The sequence below is a fragment of the Ranitomeya variabilis genome, chromosome 7 (genome assembly GCF_051348905.1).
Source record: "Ranitomeya variabilis isolate aRanVar5 chromosome 7, aRanVar5.hap1, whole genome shotgun sequence".
Taxonomy (NCBI): domain Eukaryota; kingdom Metazoa; phylum Chordata; class Amphibia; order Anura; family Dendrobatidae; genus Ranitomeya; species Ranitomeya variabilis.
In genome coordinates, this window is record NC_135238.1 from 5,000,749 (window position 1) to 5,024,090 (window position 23,342).

Consider the following 23,342-nt stretch of genomic DNA (forward strand, 5'->3'; position numbering starts at 1 on the left):
CTTATAACTCCCTAACAAAAAAAAATTTGGTTCTAAAATTGTGCTGATGTAAAGTAGATATGTGGTAAATGTTACTTATTAAGTATTTGGTGTGACATATCTCTGTGATGTAAGGGCATAAAAATTCAAAGTTGAAAAATTGCGAAATTTTCAAAATTTTTGCCAAATATCCATTTTTTTCACAAGTAAACGCAAGTTATATCAAAGAAATTTTACCACAATAATGAGGAACAATATGTCACGAGAAAACAATGTCAGAATCACCGGGATCCGTTGAAGCGTTCCAGAGTTATAACCTCATAAAGGGACAGTGGTCAGAATTGTAAAAATTGGCCCGGTCATTAACGTGCAAACCACCCTTGGGGGTAAAGGGGTTAAAAGGTATCAACCACTGAGGACTCTGAATTCTAAATATTTTTCTATCAACGTACCAAGATATATATATCTTTCCTGTATCAGCTGCTCAGGATCTCTGCCCCTATAATGGAACAGGACAGCGGGAGGGTTTAGCAGGAGACTGGCTGCAGCCTTAGGGTTTTCCATCACTTTTTAACATTTTATTGTGTGTCCAGTTAAAGTGAAGTGATAAGGCTCAGGGGCTTGGTGTGATGGAAAGTTGGCATGGTCTGGCCCTCTCTCTGCTGACCCTGCTGCTGATGGTGTTTACTTGTTACAATGTAGCAGTCATTCTCTTTCACTTTCATTCTTGTTACTTTGTTCCTGTTTCTTTAGAGCAGAACCAGCTTCTCCCGACCCCACTATGGATTCCCAGTGCATGAGGAATTATATCAGCACCTTCAGGCTGGAGGACGGGCCCCGGGGTAATCAGGGGTACTGCCGGGTTCTCCTGCAGATCTTCGGCCTCACCGGTCACGGGAAATCCTCCTTCATCAACTCCTGTAAGTACGTGGTGGATGATGGACCCTATATGGCCCATGCTAAGGTGGCCGGGTCAGCGGAGAAGCCCGAGACCATGATAAGACACCAATATCGACTGACGGAGACCATCACCCTGGTGGACAACAGAGGCTGCGTGAAAATGGACAAAAACGAGATCGGAGAAATCTACGCACAACTGGGTGAGAACCGGAGACTGATACATAGTGTCACAATGTGTGCTGAGAGTGTATCTAATCCTGTCCTGTGTGATACTGACTGCTGAGAGTGTATCTAATCCTCTCCTGTGTGATACTGACTGCTGAGTGCGTATCTAATCCTCTCCTGTGTGATACTGACTGCTGAGCGCGTATCTAATCCTATCCTGTGTGATACTGTCTGCTGAGCCATGTATCTAATCCTCTCCTGTGTGATACTGACTGCTGAGCCGTGTGTCTAATCCTCTCCTGTGTGATACTGACTGCTGAGCCGTGTGTCTAATCCTCTCCTGTGTGATACTGACTGCTGAGCCGTGTATCTAATCCTCTCCTGTGTGATACTGACTGCTGAGCTGTGTATCTAATCCTCTCCTGTGTGATACTGACTGCTGAGAGTGTATCTAATCCTCTCCTGTGTGATACTGACTGCTGAGAGTGTATCTAATCCTGTCCTGTGTGATACTGACTGCTGAGAGTGTATCTAATCCTCTCCTGTGTGATACTGACTGCTGAGCTGTGTATCTAATCCTGTCCTGTGTAATACTGACTGCTGAGCCGTGTGTCTAATCCTCTCCTGTGTGATACTGACTGCTGAGCCGTGTATCTAATCCTCTCCTGTGTGATACTGACTGCTGAGCTGTGTATCTAATCCTCTCCTGTGTGATACTGACTGCTGAGAGTGTATCTAATCCTCTCCTGTGTGATACTGACTGCTGAGAGTGTATCTAATCCTGTCCTGTGTGATACTGACTGCTGAGAGTGTATCTAATCCTCTCCTGTGTGATACTGACTGCTGAGCTGTGTATCTAATCCTCTCCTGTGTGATACTGACTGCTGAGAGTGTATCTAATCCTCTCCTGTGTGATACTGACTGCTGAGAGTGTATCTAATCCTGTCCTGTGTGATACTGACTGCTGAGTGCGTATCTAATCCTCTCCTGTGTGATACTGACTGCTGAGCCGTGTATCTAATCCTATCCTGTGTGATACTGACTGCTGAGCCGTGTATCTAATCCTGTCCTGTGTGATACTGACTGCTGAGCCGTGTATCTAATCCTCTCCTGTGTGATACTGACTGCTGAGCCGTGTGTCTAATCCTCTCCTGTGTGATACTGACTGCTGAGCCGTGTATCTAATCCTCTCCTGTGTGATACTGACTGCTGAGCTGTGTATCTAATCCTCTCCTGTGTGATACTGACTGCTGAGAGTGTATCTAATCCTCTCCTGTGTGATACTGACTGCTGAGAGTGTATCTAATCCTGTCCTGTGTGATACTGACTGCTGAGAGTGTATCTAATCCTCTCCTGTGTGATACTGACTGCTGAGCTGTGTATCTAATCCTGTCCTGTGTAATACTGACTGCTGAGCCGTGTGTCTAATCCTCTCCTGTGTGATACTGACTGCTGAGCCGTGTATCTAATCCTCTCCTGTGTGATACTGACTGCTGAGCTGTGTATCTAATCCTCTCCTGTGTGATACTGACTGCTGAGAGTGTATCTAATCCTCTCCTGTGTGATACTGACTGCTGAGAGTGTATCTAATCCTGTCCTGTGTGATACTGACTGCTGAGAGTGTATCTAATCCTCTCCTGTGTGATACTGACTGCTGAGCTGTGTATCTAATCCTCTCCTGTGTGATACTGACTGCTGAGCCATGTATCTAATCCTCTCCTGTGTGATACTGTCTGCTGAGCCGTGTATCTAATCCTCTCCTGTGTGATACTGACTGCTGAGCCGTGTATCTAATCCTCTCCTGTGTGATACTGTCTGCTGAGCCGTGTATCTAATCCTCTCCTGTGTGATACTGACTGCTGAGTGCGTATCTAATCCTCTCCTGTGTGATACTGACTGCTGAGCCGTGTATCTAATCCTATCCTGTGTGATACTGACTGCTGAGTACGTATCTAATCCTCTCCTGTGTGATACTGACTGCTGAGTGCGTATCTAATCCTCTCCTGTGTGATACTGACTGCTGAGCCGTGTATCTAATCCTCTCCTGTGTGATACTGACTGCTGAGTACGTATCTAATCCTCTCCTGTGTGATACTGACTGCTGAGTGCGTATCTAATCCTCTCCTGTGTGATACTGACTGCTGAGCCGTGTATCTAATCCTCTCCTGTGTGATACTGACTGCTGAGCCGTGTATCTAATCCTGTCCTGTGTGATACTGACTGCTGAGAGTGTATCTAATCCTCTCCTGTGTGATACTGACTGCTGAGCTGTGTATCTAATCCTCTCCTGTGTGATACTGACTGCTGAGTGCGTATCTAATCCTCTCCTGTGTGATACTGACTGCTGAGCCGTGTATCTAATCCTCTCCTGTGTGATACTGACTGCTGAGTACGTATCTAATCCTCTCCTGTGTGATACTGACTGCTGAGTGCGTATCTAATCCTCTCCTGTGTGATACTGACTGCTGAGCCGTGTATCTAATCCTCTCCTGTGTGATACTGACTGCTGAGTACGTATCTAATCCTCTCCTGTGTGATACTGACTGCTGAGTGCGTATCTAATCCTCTCCTGTGTGATACTGACTGCTGAGCCGTGTATCTAATCCTCTCCTGTGTGATACTGACTGCTGAGTACGTATCTAATCCTCTCCTGTGTGATACTGACTGCTGAGTGCGTATCTAATCCTCTCCTGTGTGATACTGACTGCTGAGCCGTGTATCTAATCCTCTCCTGTGTGATACTGACTGCTGAGTACGTATCTAATCCTCTCCTGTGTGATACTGACTGCTGAGTGCGTATCTAATCCTCTCCTGTGTGATACTGACTGCTGAGCCGTGTATCTAATCCTCTCCTGTGTGATACTGACTGCTGAGTACGTATCTAATCCTCTCCTGTGTGATACTGACTGCTGAGTGCGTATCTAATCCTCTCCTGTGTGATACTGACTGCTGAGCCGTGTATCTAATCCTCTCCTGTGTGATACTGTCTGCTGAGCTGTGTATCTAATCCTATCCTGTGTGATACTGTCTGCTGAGAGTGTATCTAATCCTCTCCTGTGTGATACTGACTGCTGAGCCGTGTATCTAATCCTCTCCTGTGTGATACTGTCTGCTGAGAGTGTATCTAATCCTCTCCTCTGTGATACTGACTGCTGAGCCGTGTATCTAATCCTCTCCTGTGTGATACTGTCTGCTGAGCCGTGTATCTAATCCTATCCTGTGTGATACTGACTGCTGAGCCGTGTATCTAATCCTCTCCTGTGTGATACTGACTGCTGAGCCGTGTATCTAATCCTATCCTGTGTGATACTGTCTGCTGAGCCATGTATCTAATCCTATCCTGTGTGATACTGTCTGCTGAGAGTGTATCTAATCCTATCCTGTGTGATACTGACTGCTGAGCCGTGTATCTAATCCTCTCCTGTGTGATACTGACTGCTGAGCCGTGTATCTAATCCTATCCTGTGTGATACTGACTGCTGAGCTGTGTATCTAATCCTCTCCTGTGTGATACTGACTGCTGAGCTGTGTATCTAATCCTCTCCTGTGTGATACTGACTGCTGAGCCCTGTATCTAATCCTATCCTGTGTGATACTGACTGCTGAGCCGTGTATCTAATCCTCTCCTGTGTGATACTGTCTGCTGAGAGTGTATCTAATCCTCTCCTGTGTGATACTGTCTGCTGAGCCGTGTATCTAATCCTCTCCTGTGTGATACTGACTGCTGAGCCGTGTATCTAATCCTCTCCTGTGTGATACTGTCTGCTGAGAGTGTATCTAATCCTATCCTGTGTGATACTGACTGCTGAGCCGGGTATCTAATCCTCTCCTGTGTGATACTGTCTGCTGAGAGTGTATCTAATCCTATCCTGTGTGATACTGTCTGCTGAGAGTGTATCTAATCCTCTCCTGTGTGATACTGACTGCTGAGCCATGTATCTAATCCTATCCTGTGTGATACTGACTGCTGAGCCATGTATCTAATCCTATCCTGTGTGATACTGACTGCTGAGCCGTGTATCTAATCCTCTCCTGTGTGATACTGACTGCTGAGCCGTGTATCTAATCCTATCCTGTGTGATACTGACTGCTGAGCCGTGTATCTAATCCTCTCCTGTGTGATACTGTCTGCTGAGCCGTGTATCTAATCCTATCCTGTGTGATACTGACTGCTGAGCTGTGTATCTAATCCTCTCCTGTGTGATACTGACTGCTGAGAGTGTATCTAATCCTATCCTGTGTGATACTGACTGCTGAGCCGTGTAGCTAATCCTCTCCTGTGTGATACTGACTGCTGAGCCGTGTATCTAATCCTCTCCTGTGTGATACTGACTGCTGAGCCGTGTATCTAATCCTCTCCTGTGTGATACTGACTGCTGAGCCATGTATCTAATCCTATCCTGTGTGATACTGACTGCTGAGCCGTGTATCTAATCCTCTCCTGTGTGATACTGACTGCTGAGCCGTGTATCTAATCCTCTCCTGTGTGATACTGACTGCTGAGCCATGTATCTAATCCTCTCCTGTGATACTGACTGCTGAGCCGTGTATCTAATCCTCTCCTGTGTGATACTGACTGCTGAGCCGTGTATCTAATCCTATCCTGTGTGATACTGACTGCTGAGCCGTGTATCTAATCCTCTCCTGTGTGATACTGTCTGCTGAGCCGTGTATCTAATCCTATCCTGTGTGATACTGACTGCTGAGCTGTGTATCTAATCCTCTCCTGTGTGATACTGACTGCTGAGAGTGTATCTAATCCTATCCTGTGTGATACTGACTGCTGAGCCGTGTAGCTAATCCTCTCCTGTGTGATACTGACTGCTGAGCCGTGTATCTAATCCTCTCCTGTGTGATACTGACTGCTGAGCCGTGTATCTAATCCTCTCCTGTGTGATACCATCTGCTGAGCCGTGTATCTAATCCTCTCCTGTGTGATACTGACTGCTGAGCCGTGTATCTAATCCTCTCCTGTGTGATACTGACTGCTGAGCCGTGTATCTAATCCTCTCCTGTGTGATACTGACTGCTGAGCCGTGTATCTAATCCTATCCTGTGTGATACTGACTGCTGAGAGTGTATCTAATCCTATCCTGTGTGATACTGACTGCTGAGCCGTGTAGCTAATCCTATCCTGTGTGATACTGACTGCTGAGCCGTGTATCTAATCCTCTCCTGTGTGATACTGACTGCTGAGCTGTGTATCTAATCCTCTCCTGTGTGATACTGACTGCTGAGCCGTGTATCTAATCCTCTCCTGTGTGATACTGACTGCTGAGCTGTGTATCTAATCCTCTCCTGTGTGATACTGACTGCTGAGCCGTGTATCTAATCCTCTCCTGTGTGATACTGTCTGCTGAGCCGTGTATCTAATCCTCTCCTGTGTGATACTGACTGCTGAGCCGTGTATCTAATCCTCTCCTGTGTGATACTGTCTGCTGAGAGTGTATCTAATCCTATCCTGTGTGATACTGACTGCTGAGCCGGGTATCTAATCCTCTCCTGTGTGATACTGTCTGCTGAGAGTGTATCTAATCCTATCCTGTGTGATACTGTCTGCTGAGAGTGTATCTAATCCTCTCCTGTGTGATACTGACTGCTGAGCCATGTATCTAATCCTATCCTGTGTGATACTGACTGCTGAGCCATGTATCTAATCCTATCCTGTGTGATACTGACTGCTGAGCCGTGTATCTAATCCTCTCCTGTGTGATACTGACTGCTGAGCCGTGTATCTAATCCTATCCTGTGTGATACTGACTGCTGAGCCGTGTATCTAATCCTCTCCTGTGTGATACTGTCTGCTGAGCCGTGTATCTAATCCTATCCTGTGTGATACTGACTGCTGAGCTGTGTATCTAATCCTCTCCTGTGTGATACTGACTGCTGAGAGTGTATCTAATCCTATCCTGTGTGATACTGACTGCTGAGCCGTGTAGCTAATCCTCTCCTGTGTGATACTGACTGCTGAGCCGTGTATCTAATCCTCTCCTGTGTGATACTGACTGCTGAGCCGTGTATCTAATCCTCTCCTGTGTGATACTGACTGCTGAGCCATGTATCTAATCCTATCCTGTGTGATACTGACTGCTGAGCCGTGTATCTAATCCTCTCCTGTGTGATACTGACTGCTGAGCCGTGTATCTAATCCTCTCCTGTGTGATACTGACTGCTGAGCCGTGTATCTAATCCTATCCTGTGTGATACTGACTGCTGAGCCGTGTATCTAATCCTCTCCTGTGTGATACTGTCTGCTGAGCCGTGTATCTAATCCTATCCTGTGTGATACTGACTGCTGAGCTGTGTATCTAATCCTCTCCTGTGTGATACTGACTGCTGAGAGTGTATCTAATCCTATCCTGTGTGATACTGACTGCTGAGCCGTGTATCTAATCCTCTCCTGTGTGATACTGACTGCTGAGCCGTGTATCTAATCCTCTCCTGTGTGATACTGACTGCTGAGCCGTGTATCTAATCCTCTCCTGTGTGATACTGACTGCTGAGTGTGTATCTAATCCTCTCCTGTGTGATACTGACAGCTGAGCTGTGTATCTAATCCTCTCCTGTGTGATACTGACTGCTGAGAGTGTATCTAATCCTATCCTGTGTGATACTGACTGCTGAGCTGTGTATCTAATCCTCTCCTGTGTGATACTGACTGCTGAGAGTGTATCTAATCCTATCCTGTGTGATACTGACTGCTGAGCTGTGTATCTAATCCTCTCCTATGTGATACTGACTGCTGAGCCGTGTATCTAATCCTCTCCTGTGTGATACTGACTGCTGAGCCGTGTAGCTAATCCTCTCCTGTGTGATACTGACTGCTGAGCCGTGTATCTAATCCTCTCCTGTGTGATACTGACTGCTGAGCCGTGTATCTAATCCTCTCCTGTGTGATACCATCTGCTGAGCCGTGTATCTAATCCTCTCCTGTGTGATACTGACTGCTGAGCCGTGTATCTAATCCTATCCTGTGTGATACTGACTGCTGAGCTGTGTATCTAATCCTCTCCTGTGTGATACTGTCTGCTGAGCCGTGTATCTAATCCTCTCCTGTGTGATACTGACTGCTGAGCCATGTATCTAATCCTATCCTGTGTGATACCGTCTGCTGACGTTTTTCTTCTAATTCTATCCCATCTGTTCCAATCTCGGAGAGTCGGTCACTACTACAGCCCTCATCTTCCCTTGTCAGTACTACAGCCCCCATCATCTCTCGTCGGTGACTTTCCGCATTGATCACACAGGGAACTTCCTACCTCTGGAGAAGAAGGTGAATTGGCAGACGGGATTCCACGACATGATGGAGCTTCTGCTGCAGTCGGAGCGGCTGGATCTCTCCTCAGACTTCATAGTCCCCGTCCTCATCTACAGGTAGCCCAGCTGTTACGTGTTACATATAGACAGTGCTCAGCATAAATGAGTACACCCCCTGTGAGAAGAAAGATTGTGGTCAATATCTCACTGGACACGAGAACAACTTGCACAACCTTTAAAATGATTACCATTATTGTTATAGTGCCATTTATTCCATGGCGCTTTACATGTGAGGAGGGGTATACATAATAAAAACAAGTACAATAATCTTAAACAATACAAGTCACAACTGGTGCAGGAGGAGAGAGGACCCTGCCCGCGAGGGCTCACAATCTACAAGGGATGGGTGAGGATACAGGAGGAGAGAGGACCCTGCCTGCGAGGGCTCACAATCTACAAGGGATGGGTGAGGATACAGGAGGAGAGAGGACCCTGCCCGCGAGGGCTCACAATCTACAAGGGATGGGTGAGGATACAGGAGGAGAGAGGACCCTGCCCGCGAGGGCTCACAATCTACAAGGGATGGGTGAGGATACAGGAGGAGAGAGGACCCTGCCCGCGAGGGCTCACAATCTACAAGGGATGGGCGAGGATACAGTAGGAGAGAGGACCCTGCCCGCGAGGGCTCACAATCTACAAGGGATGGGTGAGGATACAGGAGTAGAGAGGACCCTGCCCGCGAGGGCTCACAATCTACAAGGCATGGGTGAGGATACAGTAGGTGAGGATAGAGCTGGTCGTGCAGCGGTTTGGTTGATCGGTGGTTACTGCAGGTTGTAGTCTTGTCGGAAGAGATGGGTTTTCAGGGTCTTTTTGAAGGTTTCGATGGTAGGCGAGAGTCTGATGTGTTGTGGTAGAGGGTTCCAGAGTAGGGGTGATACGCGAGAGAAATCTTGTATACGATTGTGGGAAGAGGAGATAAGAGGGGAGTAGAGAAGGAGATCTTGTGAGGATCGGAGGTTGCGTGCAGGAAAGTACCGGGAGACGAGGTCACAGATGTATGGAGGAGACAGGTTGTGGATGGCTTTGTATGTCATGGTTAGGGTTTTGTACTGGAGTCTCTGGGTAATGGGGAGCCAGTGAAGGGATTGACAGAGGGGAGAGGCCGGAGAATAGCGGGGGGACAGGTGGAATAGTCGGGCAGCAGAGTTTAGGATAGATTGGAGGGGTGCGAGAGTGTTCAAGGGGAGGTCACAGAGCAGGAGGTTACAGTAGTCAAGGCGGGAGATGATGAGGGCATGGACTAGTTTTCTTGCAGATTCTTTATTAAGAAATGTGCAGATCCGGAGAGGGCAAGAGGGGGCAGGAGAGGGCAGATGGGAGCAGGACAGTGTATGAGGGGGCAGGAGAGGACATAAAGGGCAGGAGTGGACATGAGGGGCAGGAGAGGGCATGAGGGAGCAGCAGTAGAGGGCATAAGGGGGAAGGAGAGGGCATGAAGGGCAGGAGTGGACGTGAGGGGCAAGAGAGGACATCATGGGCAAGAGAGGGCATCAGGGGCAGGAGAGGTAATGAGAGGGCATGAGGGGACAGGGGAGGACATGAGGCGGCAGGGGAGGGAATGAGGGAGGCATGAGGGGGCTGTCTGTGTTTGGAGACAGATGACTGGATGTTGGGGAACAGTTCTGAGGAGGAGGTGAGATGGATGGGGAGGATGGAGGGAGAGATGACCAGCTCCTTACTAGACGTAGGGATTATGGGGGTTAGTAGGATGTGAAGGATTATAGGGGTGAGAGTGGAAACAAACAGAAACATTGTTCACAGTGACTGTGTCCCGTTCTCTTCAGTTCCAAGCCTGGGCTAATTCATTATATGACACTTATACAATTCTGAGTTTCATAAAACATTTTCCCCGTAATATCACAGTAAGTTTAATAATTAACTCTCACTACAAAATCTTCAGTTTTACTGAAACTAGATGATAGAAAGTCCAAAAGGGGGAAAAGCTTTACACAGAGCCAAAATGTACGTTTTAAAAGTTTATTAAAGACATTACAAAACCACATAAAAAAAGAGCGAGCACCACAGGTACAGACATAAGGTGGGAACACCCGGATGAAATAGAAGCATAAATATCTACTCAGAGTATAAAACATTAATGAAATCCCTATTTATATACTGTAGATAAACATATACACTCACCGGCCACTTTATTAGGTACACCATGCTAGTAACGGGTTGGACCCCTTTTGCCTTCAGAACTGCCTCAATTCTTCGTGGCATAGATTCAACAAGGTGCTGGAAGCATTCCTCAGAGATTTTGGTCCATATTGACATGATGGCATCACACAGTTGCCGCAGATTTGTCGGCTGCACATCCCAAAGATGCTCCATACAAGGCAGGATGGATCCATGCTTTCATGTTGTTTACGCCAAATTCTGACCCTACCATCCGAATGTCGCAGCAGAAATCGAGACTCATCAGACCAAGCAACGTTTTTCCAATCTTCTACTGTCCAATTTCGATGAGCTTGTACAAATTGTAGCCTCAGTTTCCTGTTCTTAGCTGAAAGGAGTGGTACCCGGTGTGGTCTTCTGCTGCTGTAGCCCATCTGCCTCAAAGTTCGACGCACTGTGCGTTCAGAGATGCTCTTAGGCCTACCTTGGTTGTAACGGGTGGCGATTTGAGTCACTGTTGCCTTTCTATCAGCTCGAACCAGTCTGCCCATTCTCCTCTGACCTCTGGCATCAACAAGGCATTTCCGCCCACAGAACTGCCGCTCACTGGATTTTTTTTCTTTTTCGGGCCATTCTCTGTAAACCCTAGAGATGGTTGTGCGTGAAAATCCCAGTAGATCAGCAGTTTCTGAAATACTCAGACCAGCCCTTCTGGCACCAACAACCATGCCACGTTCAAAGGCACTCAAATCACCTTTCTTCCCCATACTGATGCTCGGTTTGAACTGCAGGAGATTGTCTTGACCATGTCTACATGCCTAAATGCACTGAGTTGCCGCCATGTGATTGGCTGATTAGAAATTAAGTGTTAACAAGAAGTTGGACAGGTGTACCTAATAAAGTGGCCAGTGAGTGTATGTATAAGTGGTCCCGAACACTTACTGTAACCAATAATATATTGGGAGATATATGTAAATATTGTTTATACTAACAGTGTAGGTATGACAATAAAAACTACTGAACAATGGATATATATATACACACCTATAGAAAACAGGCAGCACCACAGTCGGATTCACAGTAGTTCAAGAGGTACAGTTGCCATATTAGAAAATGGCCAAAGTGTATAACATGTAAATCAGCCAGACGTATATTGAACAAGCCAAACAGTACAAGAGCAGATGTAATAGGTATTTAATTCTGGAGTAGTTACCGGGGACCCACCACACCCGACGCGCGTTTCGAGTTGTTAATAGCAGTAATAATAATAACTGATGTTTCTATGCAGATGAATCGCTGTGACGCTCTTCTTCTCTTCCAGCGCTGACTGTCTTGTCGCCAATGTCAATGAGATGAAAGAGATTCTTATTGCTGCCAGAGATATCACAGGTACCATCCTCTGTGGTCACTGTATGGGCGCCAATCCTTTTCAGTGCATCAATCCTGCTGGTCCATGCTGCTCGCTCTGCCCTGCATCTCAGTATGTGCTGTCCACATTATTAGTTCTGCATTTAAGGAGTATTCTCAGGTTGTCTCCTTACTTCCTAGTATCTGACGGGGCGGCACTCTTGCTCCATGATTGACAGTTCTGGTGAGTAGCAGAGCTATAGAACTATAAGGCTATGTGCCGACAATCCGGAAGTGGCAGCGCTTTGGACTCAGCACATGATTGCTGCTTCCAAAGTTCTTCCGGCTTCTGAACGCAGCTGATACCGCATGTGATCACTGAACCGTGCGGATTCACCAAGTCCAATACATGCTATGGGTGAAATTTTTCATGTGGAGGTTCGCGTCTCTGCAAGAGAAATAGACATGCTGCAGTCTAGAAAGTCGCTCCGCATGTCCGTCTCCACGGGTGAGCCATGGATGTCTCTGGACGCATAGTGGGCATGGGATTTCTTGAAATCCCATCCACTATGCTGTCACATCTGGACCCTGCGGGTTGGATGCTGCACAAGTATGCAGCGTTCAACCTGCAGTGTTTACTAATACATACCTTAAAGCTCAACACAAGCTCTGCTGTAATACATTCAGCTCCCAGTGGTTTATTCTGGAGTCTGTACTGTTACCACAGGAGGGGGCTGGTCAGAGCAGTGAGAGCAGTGATGCTGGATGCTGAGGACTGTCATTCTGCAGGATTACTAAAAGCAAGATTGATAACAGCAGCATGTCAGGAGCTGAGATGAAGGAAGGGTGGATACTTCATTTTCTGGAATAATTTCAAGGGTGCCAACACTTTTGGCCATGACTGTACATACAAATTCAAATCACCCCCACTTTACCCTAGTTAACAAAACAAAAAATGTTAAAAAAAACTAACAAACAAACACATTTGGTATCAACGTGTCCATTAAAGTCCGATCTCTTTAAATCTAAAATTAATTAATCTGATGTCTAAAAACTATTAAAGAGCAAAAGAAATATATATATACTAAATATATTTTGGTCATCACAATTCCACAAAAAAATGTGATCAAAGTCTCATATGTACCCCAAAATAGTATAAATAAAAAAAAAACAGGTTACAACACAAAAAATCAAGAAGTCACACAGCTTCATCAACAGAAAATAAAAGACTTTCTGGGTTTTGTAAAATGTATCTTTTTTTTATATGAATGTCTCTATTTTTTTCACCAAAAAACTAGTGTTGAGGAAACTTAGAAACATTTCTAAAAAGTATATTATAGAATTTTTTACTATTAATTATAGATGAGCAAACGTGCTCGGCACGGCTAGATACTCGATTGAACATCGGGGTGCTCGGGTACGCTCATTACTCAATTGAGTATTGCAGATGCTCATGCTCCATGCTCGAGTCCCCCCTGCATGCTTCACTGCTGTTGGTAGACATCCAATAAACATGATTGGATTGCCTGCCATAAACGGTAATGCTGTAGCCATGTCTAGCTAAATAAATAACCAGCAAAGGTAAAGCAGACAACAGCTGGCTGATATTATTAGGCTGGGAAGGTCCATGATTATTGGGCTCTTCCCAGCCTAAATATACAAGCCCACTGCCGCAGCAAAAATAGAGCGTCACGTGAGATGCACCAATTCTGGTGATGTTCCCTCCTCTCCCCGATTGCCCTGTGTGATGGCAGACAGTCAGAGAAATGTATTTGGGGGTTTATATTAGCATCAAGCCCAGGGGTTAGTAATGGAGAGGCATCTATCAGACACCCCCCATTACTAGCCCAGTAATAAAAAAAAAAAAAAACACAGAAAAAAATACTATATTTGAATAAAGTCCCTCCCGTACTCTCCCTTGTTCACCAATTTATTATAAAAAAATTCCCATGAAGTTCTGTCGTAGTCCACACTCCCCGAATTCAGTTCTGGTGACTGTAAATATCAGTAAAGTGACCTCTATTCACATCTAATGGATGTGACAAATAACTATGGACCTTCCCACCCTGATTATTCTGCTTTACCTTGGCTGGTTATTAAAAATAGGGACGAGGGGTGACCTTACATCGTTTTTTTTAAATCATTTATTTTTTTGGTTCCCAGCAGTGATCTGGAAGTCAGAGATGTGTCCAGTTGTCTTCCCCTTACTGTTCCTATTCGATTTCAGCACTGTTTCCATCCATGTCAGCAATGTTCCTGCCCACCTGGCTGCTTGACTTTCCCTTGACTTCCATTATACTCGTTTCTCTAGTCGAGCCCACTGTGTGTCCGACCTGCTCGATTTCAGTACTGAACACCCGAGCATTTTAGTGCTCGATCACTAGCTGAACAATCATATTTCCCATAGCTCCCAACCGTCCCGGATTCGGCAGTACTGTCCTGATTTTGAGGGGTCCGTCCCATGACGTCTCAGCTTTTCTCCCGGCTTCTACAATACTCACCTCTCCGAAGTCTTCATTGCTCCTGTAGCTCCTCCTCTGGGGCGGGGCAGTTCTCCCACTTCAGTGCATAAATTAATGGTCTTAATTAAAGGACTTGCGCTCGCCTTACTTTGTTTGCAGGTGGCAGCTATACCAATGAGCTTAGGTAACAGAGGTCGGAGGATTTGGTGATCTTGGCCTGGCGCAGACAACACAAGCACATTGGATATAGCGCTGTATTGCTGTGTACCTGTATTCTGATGTGGAAAAAGTCAGATTTTTGTTCCTATAAAACTAATATTTTTATGATAAGCAATTACAAAGCAGTATTATTTTTTTTTGTGAGAGCCTACCCTGGTCTCAAACCCACCGCCCTCCACATCCAGGCAGGAGCTGCCACAAGCTCTGGTGATGTCCTGGGGAGAATTCTCTATACTTTACCTGCTATAGCAGACACTGACTCCACAGACTGATCACATAGAGATACATTGTACACCGCAGTGGATTTCTAGTTTGAGAATAAAATATTTTTTTTCTTCCTATAAAATTATTAAAAAATAATGAAAAACACCTAAAATATTGTCATGTTTAATGCGCTTTTAAAAAAATAATAATCAGCACAAATCCGCACATAACATGGACATTGTTGTCCCTGTAATTGTAACGACCTGCACAATGTAACGATCAGATAATTTACAAAAACGGTAAATGGCGTATAAACAATGGCGTGACTTTTCTCTATTAAACCCATAAAACTGTAATAAAAGCACAATGCTGAGGCCGTGTTCACACGTAGTATAAATGCTGTGTTTTTTTTCTTCTGCTTTTTCTCTGCACATTTTCTGCAGGTGTCTGAACCAGACGACGCAATATCAATCTTTTCTGATCATTGTGTGTTTGCCGCGTTTCTTTTATGTGCGTTGTTGGTGCGGATGTGAAGTCGTTTGCCTTTAATGTTTTTTTAATAATACAGAAAAGCTTTGACTCCGCGCTTAAAAATGTAACTGCTCATACATAAAAAATCAGATCGTCACGTCTCCCGTTCCCACAGCAGGTCCGATACTCAGCGTCTCTCCTGACTGCAGTGCTCAGGACAGAGGGGGCGCGGAGGTAACGTTATGGCGTCAGAAAGTAACGTCATAGTCAGAAGACACTGAAGACCTTCACCTGCTGAGAACGAGGAGAGGTGAGCATTTGAGGGGAGCGCTCTAACGAGTCAAGGGCCCCATAGCGTGTGTGTGTCCCCCAGTTCACCCAGGGCCCCCAGCACTTGCCTGGGTTCACCGGGTGGTGGTCGTGGCGGCGGCTCAGGTCTGTGTATGGGCATCCCTGCCTCATGCGCTTTTAAAGGGCCTGTGTCCCTAAAAACTTTTTATATTTTTCTTCCTTCCTCCTCTCTCTGGAGCCCACCGGGCATTTCACCGGTATCTCACAGGCCAGTCCGACCCTGCGTAGTATATCCAGCTCTTCTGCTCCTCGCTGCCACGCATGCCATCCAGCTTGTCCAGTCCTTGCCCTGACCCTCAGATTAGTGAATCCACTTCACCAGGTGAACCCACCCCACAAATGGAAAACATACTGTGCCAACTAATACCAAAATGAATACCAATAAATGAACCAAGGACAATGCACCAAATCGGCATCAGCCACCGACCAAAACAACCGAACAAACAACACATTAGCCGAGAGCGGAACATCAATAACCCGACCACCAATGCCAACAATAGTAACACGATACTAGTACACCAGTCACCAACAATGTGCCAACCAGCACCAATACACCAATACATAGCAGGAAACCGAGAGAGACGTCCAGGACGAGCCAGAATCCCAGAATGTGGCTACTGTTCACATTGGAAAACAAGCCAAATTTTATATGTGTCTGTCCTATATACGTTTATACGTGTGTTTACATGTCTTATGTATAGCTATATTTTATATGTGCGCTTATGTATGTGTTTATACAGTATATATAGTATCTAGTATATGTGTTCAGTATGTCATATAATATATATGTGTTTATTATGTGTGTATGTTTATATGTGCGCACTGCATGCCTTTATATGAATGATATGTCTATGACCTACATATGTTTGTGTATATGTATGTTTAGTATCTGTATGTTACTTGTATACTATATGAGTACAATTGTATATGGTGTGTAGAGAACGTTGGTTGAGGCTTCTCCTCTGCCCATTGCAGCCTGTCATGATCTCTGCAGGCAGAGATCATAGCAAGCCTATAGAGGGACAAGCTCTCGGAAGATGGAACTATACTGACCATGAACTAAGCCTGCCGCGCAACTAGAAATAGCCAGGTAGCATTTCCTATTTATCGCTAGATGCCCAGCTCTGGCCTAAGACCTAAATAGCTAGCAGAGGGAAATATAAGACCTGGCTCACCTCTAGAGAAATATTCCAAAGAAGACAGTAGCCCCCCACATATAATGACGGTGAGTTCAGATGAAACAACAAACGCAGCAGGAAAATAGTCTTAGCAAATTTGAGGTCCGCTTACTAGATAGCAGAAGACAGATAGTATACTTTCATGGTCAGCAGAAAAACACTAACAAAACACCATCCAGAGATTACCTTAAACTCTGGCATTAACTCATAACGCCAGAGTAGCAATCCCTGATCAACGAGAGCTTTCCAGACACAGTAACAAAACTTCAGCTGTGAACTGGAACAAATAGGCAAAACAAAACATGGACAAAAGTCCAACTTATCAGTAGTTGTCTAGAAGCAGGAACAAGCACTGAGAGGCATCAGATAACATTGTTGACCGGCAAGAAACCACCAGAGAAATGAGCTTAAATAGCGACACCCACTACTGATGGAATCAGGTGAAACAGGAAAGAGGATGACAAGTCCAATTCCACAAGCGGCCACCGGGGGAGCCCAGAATCCAAATTCACAACAGTACCCCCCCCTCAAGGAGGGGGCACCGAACCCTCACCAGATCCACCAGGGCGACCAGGATGAGCCCTATGGAAGGCAACTTGGGCAGAGGAACCAAATGGACCATTTTAGAGAAACGGTCACAGACCACCCAGATGACAGACATCTTCTGGGAAACAGGCAGATCTGAAATAAAATCCATCGAGATGTGTGTCCAAGGCCTCTTAGGAATAGGCAAGGGCAACAGCAGTCCGCTAGCCCGAGAACTACAAGACTTGGCCCGAGCACAAACGTCACATGACTGCACAAAGACTCGCACATCTCGTGACAGGGAAGGCCACCAGAAGGATCTTGCCACCAAATCCCTGGTACCAAAAATTCCGGGATGACCTGCCAATGCAGAAGAATGTACCTCAGAGATGACTCTGCTGGTCCAATCATCCGGAACAAACAGTCTATCAGGCGGACAACGATCCGGTCTATCCGCCTGAAACTCTTGCAAGGACCGCCGCAGATCAGGAGAAACGGCCGACAAAATTACTCCCTCCCTAAGGATACCTGTGGGTTCAGAATTACCAGGAGAGTCCGGGTCAAAACTCCTAGAAAGGGCATCTGCCTTAACATTCTTAGAACCCGGTAGGTATGACACCACAAAATTAAAGCGAGAAAAAAACAACGACCAGCGCGCCTGTCTAGGATTCAGGCGTCTGGCAGTCTCAAGATAAATCAAATTTTTGTGGTCAGTCAATACCACCACCTGATGCCTAGCCCCCTCGAGCCAATGGCGCCACTCCTCAAACGCCCACTTCATGGCCAAAAGCTCCCGATTCCCAACATCATAATTCCGCTCTGCGGGCGAAAATTTGCGAGAAAAGAAGGCACAAGGCCTAATGACGGAGCAGTCGGAACCTTTCTGCGACAACACTGCCCCAGCTCCGATCTCCGAAGCGTCAACCTCAACCTGAAAAGGCAGATTCACATCAGGCTGACGCAACACAGGGGCAGAGGCAAAACGGCGCTTAAGCTCCTGAAAGGCCTCTACAGCATGAGGGGACCAATTAGCAACATCAGCGCCTTGTCTGGTCAAATCAGTCAGTGGTTTAACGACATCCGAAAAACCAGCAATAAATCGGCGGTAAAAGTTGGCAAAGCCCAAAAATCTCTGAAGACCCTTAAGAGAGGAGGGCTGAGTCCAGTCACAAATAGCTTGCACCTTGACGGGATCCATCTCAATGGAAGAGGGAGAAAAAATATACCCCAAAAAGGAAATTTTCTGGACCCCAAAATCGCACTTAGACCCCTTCACACATAAAGAATTAGACCGCAGAACCTGAAAAACTCTCCTGACCTGCTGGACATGAGAGTCCCAGTCATCAGAAAAAAATCAGAATATCATCCAGATATATTATCATAAATTTATCCAGAAAATCGCGGAAAATATCATGCATAAAAGACTGGAAAACTGAAGGGGCATTAGAAAGACCAAAAGGCATGACCAAATACTCAAAGTGGCCCTCGGGCGTATTAAATGCGGTCTTCCACTCATCCCCCTGCCTGATCCGCACCAAATTATACGCCCCACGAAGATCAATTTTAGAGAACCACTTAGCACCTTCTATACGAGCAAACAAATCAGTAAGCAATGGCAATGGGTATTGATACTTAACAGTGATCTTATTCAGAAGCCGATAATCAATACATGGTCTCAAAGAGCCGTCTTTTTTTGAGACAAAGAAAAACCCAGCTCCCAAGGGAGAAGAAGATGGACGAATATGTCCCTTTTCCAAAGACTCCTTTATATATTCCCGCATAGCAGCATGTTCCGGCACAGACAGATTAAACAAACGACCCTTTGGATATTTACAACCCGGTATCAAATCTATGGCACAATCGCACTCACGGTGCGGAGGTAACGACCCAAGCTTGGGTTCGTCAAAGACGTCTTGATAATCAGAGAGGAACTCAGGGACTTCAGAGGGAATGGACGACGAAATAGAAACCAAAGGTAAGTCCCCATGAATACCCTTACATCCCCAGCTCAACACAGACATTGCTCTCCAGTCCAAGACTGGGTTGTGAGACTGCAACCATGGCAATCCCAGTACCAAATCGTCATGTAAATTATACAGCACCAGGAAACGAATAATCTCCTGGTGATCCGGATAGATACGCATGGTAACTTGTGTCCAGTATTGTGGTTTATTATTAGCCAATGGGGTGGAGTCAATCCCCTTCAGAGGAATAAGAGTCTCCAAAGGCTCTAAATCAAAACCACAACGATTGGCAAAGGACCAATCCATAAGACTCAGAGCGGCGCCAGAGTCAACATAGGCGTCCGTGGCAATGGATGACAAAGAGCAAATCAGGGTTACAGACAAAATAAACTTAGACTGAATGGTGCCAATGGAAACAGACTTATCAAGCTTCTTTGTACGCCTAGAGCATGCTGATATAACATGAGTAGAATCCCCACAATAGAAACACAATCCATTCTTCCGTCTAAAATTCTGTCGCTCGCTCCTGGACAGAATTCTATCACACTGCATACTTTCTGGCGTCTTTTCCATAGACACCGCCAGATGGTGCACCGGTTTGCGCTCCCGCAGACGCCTATCAATCTGAATAGCCATTGTCATGGACTCATTCAGACCTGCAGGCACAGGGAACCCCACCATAACATCCTTAACGGCAACAGAGAGACCTTCTCTGAAAGTTGCCGCCAAGGCGCACTCATTCCACTGAGTAAGCACAGACCATTTACGGAATTTTTGGCAGAAAACTTCAGCTTCGTCTTGCCCCTGAGATAGTGCCATCAAAGTTTTTTCTGCCTGAAGTTCCAAATGAGGTTCCTCATAAAGCAAGCCCAAGGCCAGAAAAAACGCATCCACATCGCGTAACGCAGGATCCCCTGCTGGCAATGAGAAGGCCCAATCTTGAGGGTCACCCCTGAGCAAGGAAATCACAATCCTAACCTGCTGAGCAGGGTCTCCAGCTGAACGAGACTTCAGGGACAAATAAAGCTTACAATTATTTCGGAAATTCTGGAAGCTAGCTCTATTCCCTGTGAAGAACTCCGGCAAAGGAATTCTCGGCTCAGATACCGGAGCATGTACCACAAAATCTTGTAAATTTTGTACTTTCGTGATGAGATTATTCAAACCCGCAGTTACACTCTGGAGATCCATTATTGTCAGGTGCACACAGAGCCATACAGAGATTAGGAGGAGAGAGAGAAAAAAGACTGCAGCAAGGCAGACTGGAGGAAAAAAAAAAAAAAAAATTCCAGCAGACTTCTTATAACTCTCCTTTCTCAACCTGGGTCTTTAACACTTTATTGGCCGGTCAAACTGTCATGATCTCTGCAGGCAGAGATCATAGCAAGCCTATAGAGGGACAAGCTCTCGGAAGATGGAACTATACTGACCATGAACTAAGCCTGCCGCGCAACTAGAAATAGCCAGGTAGCATTTCCTATTTATCGCTAGATGCCCAGCTCTGGCCTAAGACCTAAATAGCTAGCAGAGGGAAATATAAGACCTGGCTCACCTCTAGAGAAATATTCCAAAGAAGACAGTAGCCCCCCACATATAATGACGGTGAGTTCAGATGAAACAACAAACGCAGCAGGAAAATAGTCTTAGCAAATTTGAGGTCCGCTTACTAGATAGCAGAAGACAGATAGTATACTTTCATGGTCAGCAGAAAAACACTAACAAAACACCATCCAGAGATTACCTTAAACTCTGGCATTAACTCATAACGCCAGAGTAGCAATCCCTGATCAACGAGAGCTTTCCAGACACAGTAACAAAACTTCAGCTGTGAACTGGAACAAATAGGCAAAACAAAACATGGACAAAAGTCCAACTTATCTAGTAGTTGTCTAGAAGCAGGAACAAGCACTGAGAGGCATCAGATAACATTGTTGACCGGCAAGAAACCACCAGAGAAATGAGCTTAAATAGCGACACCCACTACTGATGGAACCAGGTGAAACAGGAAGGAGGATGACAAGTCCAATTCCACAAGCGGCCACCGGGGGAGCCCAGAATCCAAATTCACAACAGCAGCCCTTGTGATGGTATCTCCTCCATAGATATGGTGTGACGTGTGGACTCCTCGTGTGTCTGGTGGTGACTAATTCTGCTTCTCTCCTAGGACTCTTCCCGACTGTGGTTCTGACCCATGAGATCAGTCATCATCTGTCACAAGTTAAGGAGTCGTTCAGGACGATGGGAGTGAAGAACATGTTTTCTCTGGAAAACTACACAGCCAAAGACAACGTGAAGACCCGGGGGAAACATGAGACCATCCTGAGATGTGTTCAGGAGATCATTAAAGATGTGGAGTTCCGGATGCTGGACGAACGTGACGCCATCGGTGACAGAATTGGCCGGAAAAGGTTCCTGTTGGAATTCGCGCACAGGAGAGAATTGGAACGAAAACAGCAGAAGAAGGAGAATGATGTCTGTGCCATCCTGTAGGGTCTCTGTGGGTCCTGCTAGTGACCGAGTGTCTCGTTTTGTGTACATCCTTGTGTGATTCACTTTACACCTTTTAATTTTATTCTTTCCATATTGTGGACTTTCTTTGCGTTCCTTGGCGTATGTCTGCGCGGGGATGGCTGACACTTCTTGAGTAGCATTTCTGCCCATGTTGGGTCCTCGTACCCTGTTGCTGCTTCTCCCTTGATGACGTTTTCTGAGGCTCTGTGTGATTGTTTGATGATTTTATTACAATCATCCACTATTGAGCTGTTAGTTCTGATTGGTATCACACATGTATATGACATTGGCTCGTGTGATCATTTGTTAATCTATAATGTATTTATTTCTGTATTTTCTGTAGTGTGAGCACTCACTTTCGTTAGTGCCACCATATACCATTGCTTGTTTAATAAAGATTCCCGATTACTTTAATCTATGTCTCAGACCTTTTATGACCATACTGTATGTTCGGTGTTCTCTTTTGGGTTTCCTTATTAGTCGCACTATGTACATGTTAGCATATTGACAATGCAGCGCATTTGTGCACCTGTGCATTAATTTAACCCCTTAACGATCTATGACGTGCTATGTCCGTCATAGGTCACCTCCTCCTTTTTAGTGCTGGCTCTGGCGCTGAGCCTGCACCTTTTCTGGCACACGATAGCTGTACTAATATTCTGTTATGTGCTACTAACAGCTGCGGGTGGAATGGCGATCCACCCACAGCTGTTAACTAGTTAGAAGCTGTTGTCAATCTCTGACAGCAGCATTTCACTTGCGCAAACCAGATGCACGTCTTAGCTCCACCCATCAGCGTCTTTGTCACATGATTGCAGGTCGGCAATGGGTTGGCATGAGAACCCAGGGTCTGCAGGAGACCCCTGTGGTTGTCATTGCCAAACTGCTATGAGCGCCGCTCCGTGGTCGGCACGCACAGTAGATGAGCATTTCTACTATATGGAGCAGTGCACAAGACATATGTGTAACTCAGGATGATCGCAGCTTCACAAGTCCTGTCTCATCTTTGATTCCTGACTAGACCCCAAAATGTAATGTGATGATGCACGTCACGATCTCTCATGAAGTCTACTCACTGACATCATGAGGTCTGTTCAGAGCTGTAGGTGCAAAAGACGGGTCAGGACTGGAGACAGAAGACTTGCTGGATACTAAGATTGTATGAGAACTGTGGGACATTTGTGGAGCTGAGAAGAGAAGGTGAGGATCAGGGGTGTATTCTTATCAGAGACACTGCAGAACATTACCAGTTACTTTTAAGTGGCATTGAGTAAATTTGAAGTGAAACAAAGTTCCAAGACAAATTCAAGCAAATATTCCAATGGAAATTTCTGCAGATTTGCTCATCCTTAGCTCCTCACCCAGATCATCGTTTCTGTGAGAGTTTAATCAACATTTTCTTTTGTACATACCTCTCGGATGTAGGGTCTGTCTGAACCTGAGATGGAGACGTACAACATAAACTGAATTAAGGAAGGAGATAAGTGGAAACTGGCTTCATATACCTGTGTGTTATGACCCCAATGGCAGAGGATCTCAGAGGTTACAACAAAGTCTGCAAACACAAAAAACCAGCTCATAGGGAAGTGGTAACTAGGCTGACCGTATACCTGATCCTAGCACAACAACTA

At 45.8% G+C, this 23,342-nt stretch overlaps 1 protein-coding gene across 1 annotated transcript; it reads left to right on the forward strand.

Moving 5' to 3' along the window:
• The first annotated feature begins 499 nt into the window (after positions 1–499).
• LOC143785062 (uncharacterized) lies at positions 500–22,125 on the forward strand. The gene is made up of 4 exons (XM_077273731.1): positions 500–1,079; positions 8,292–8,418; positions 11,801–11,868; positions 21,365–22,125. The coding sequence occupies exons 1-4, from the start codon at positions 761–763 to the stop codon at positions 21,688–21,690; spliced, it is 840 nt and encodes a 279-aa protein (XP_077129846.1). The 5' UTR covers positions 500–760; the 3' UTR covers positions 21,691–22,125.
• The last annotated feature ends 1,217 nt before the right edge of the window (positions 22,126–23,342 follow it).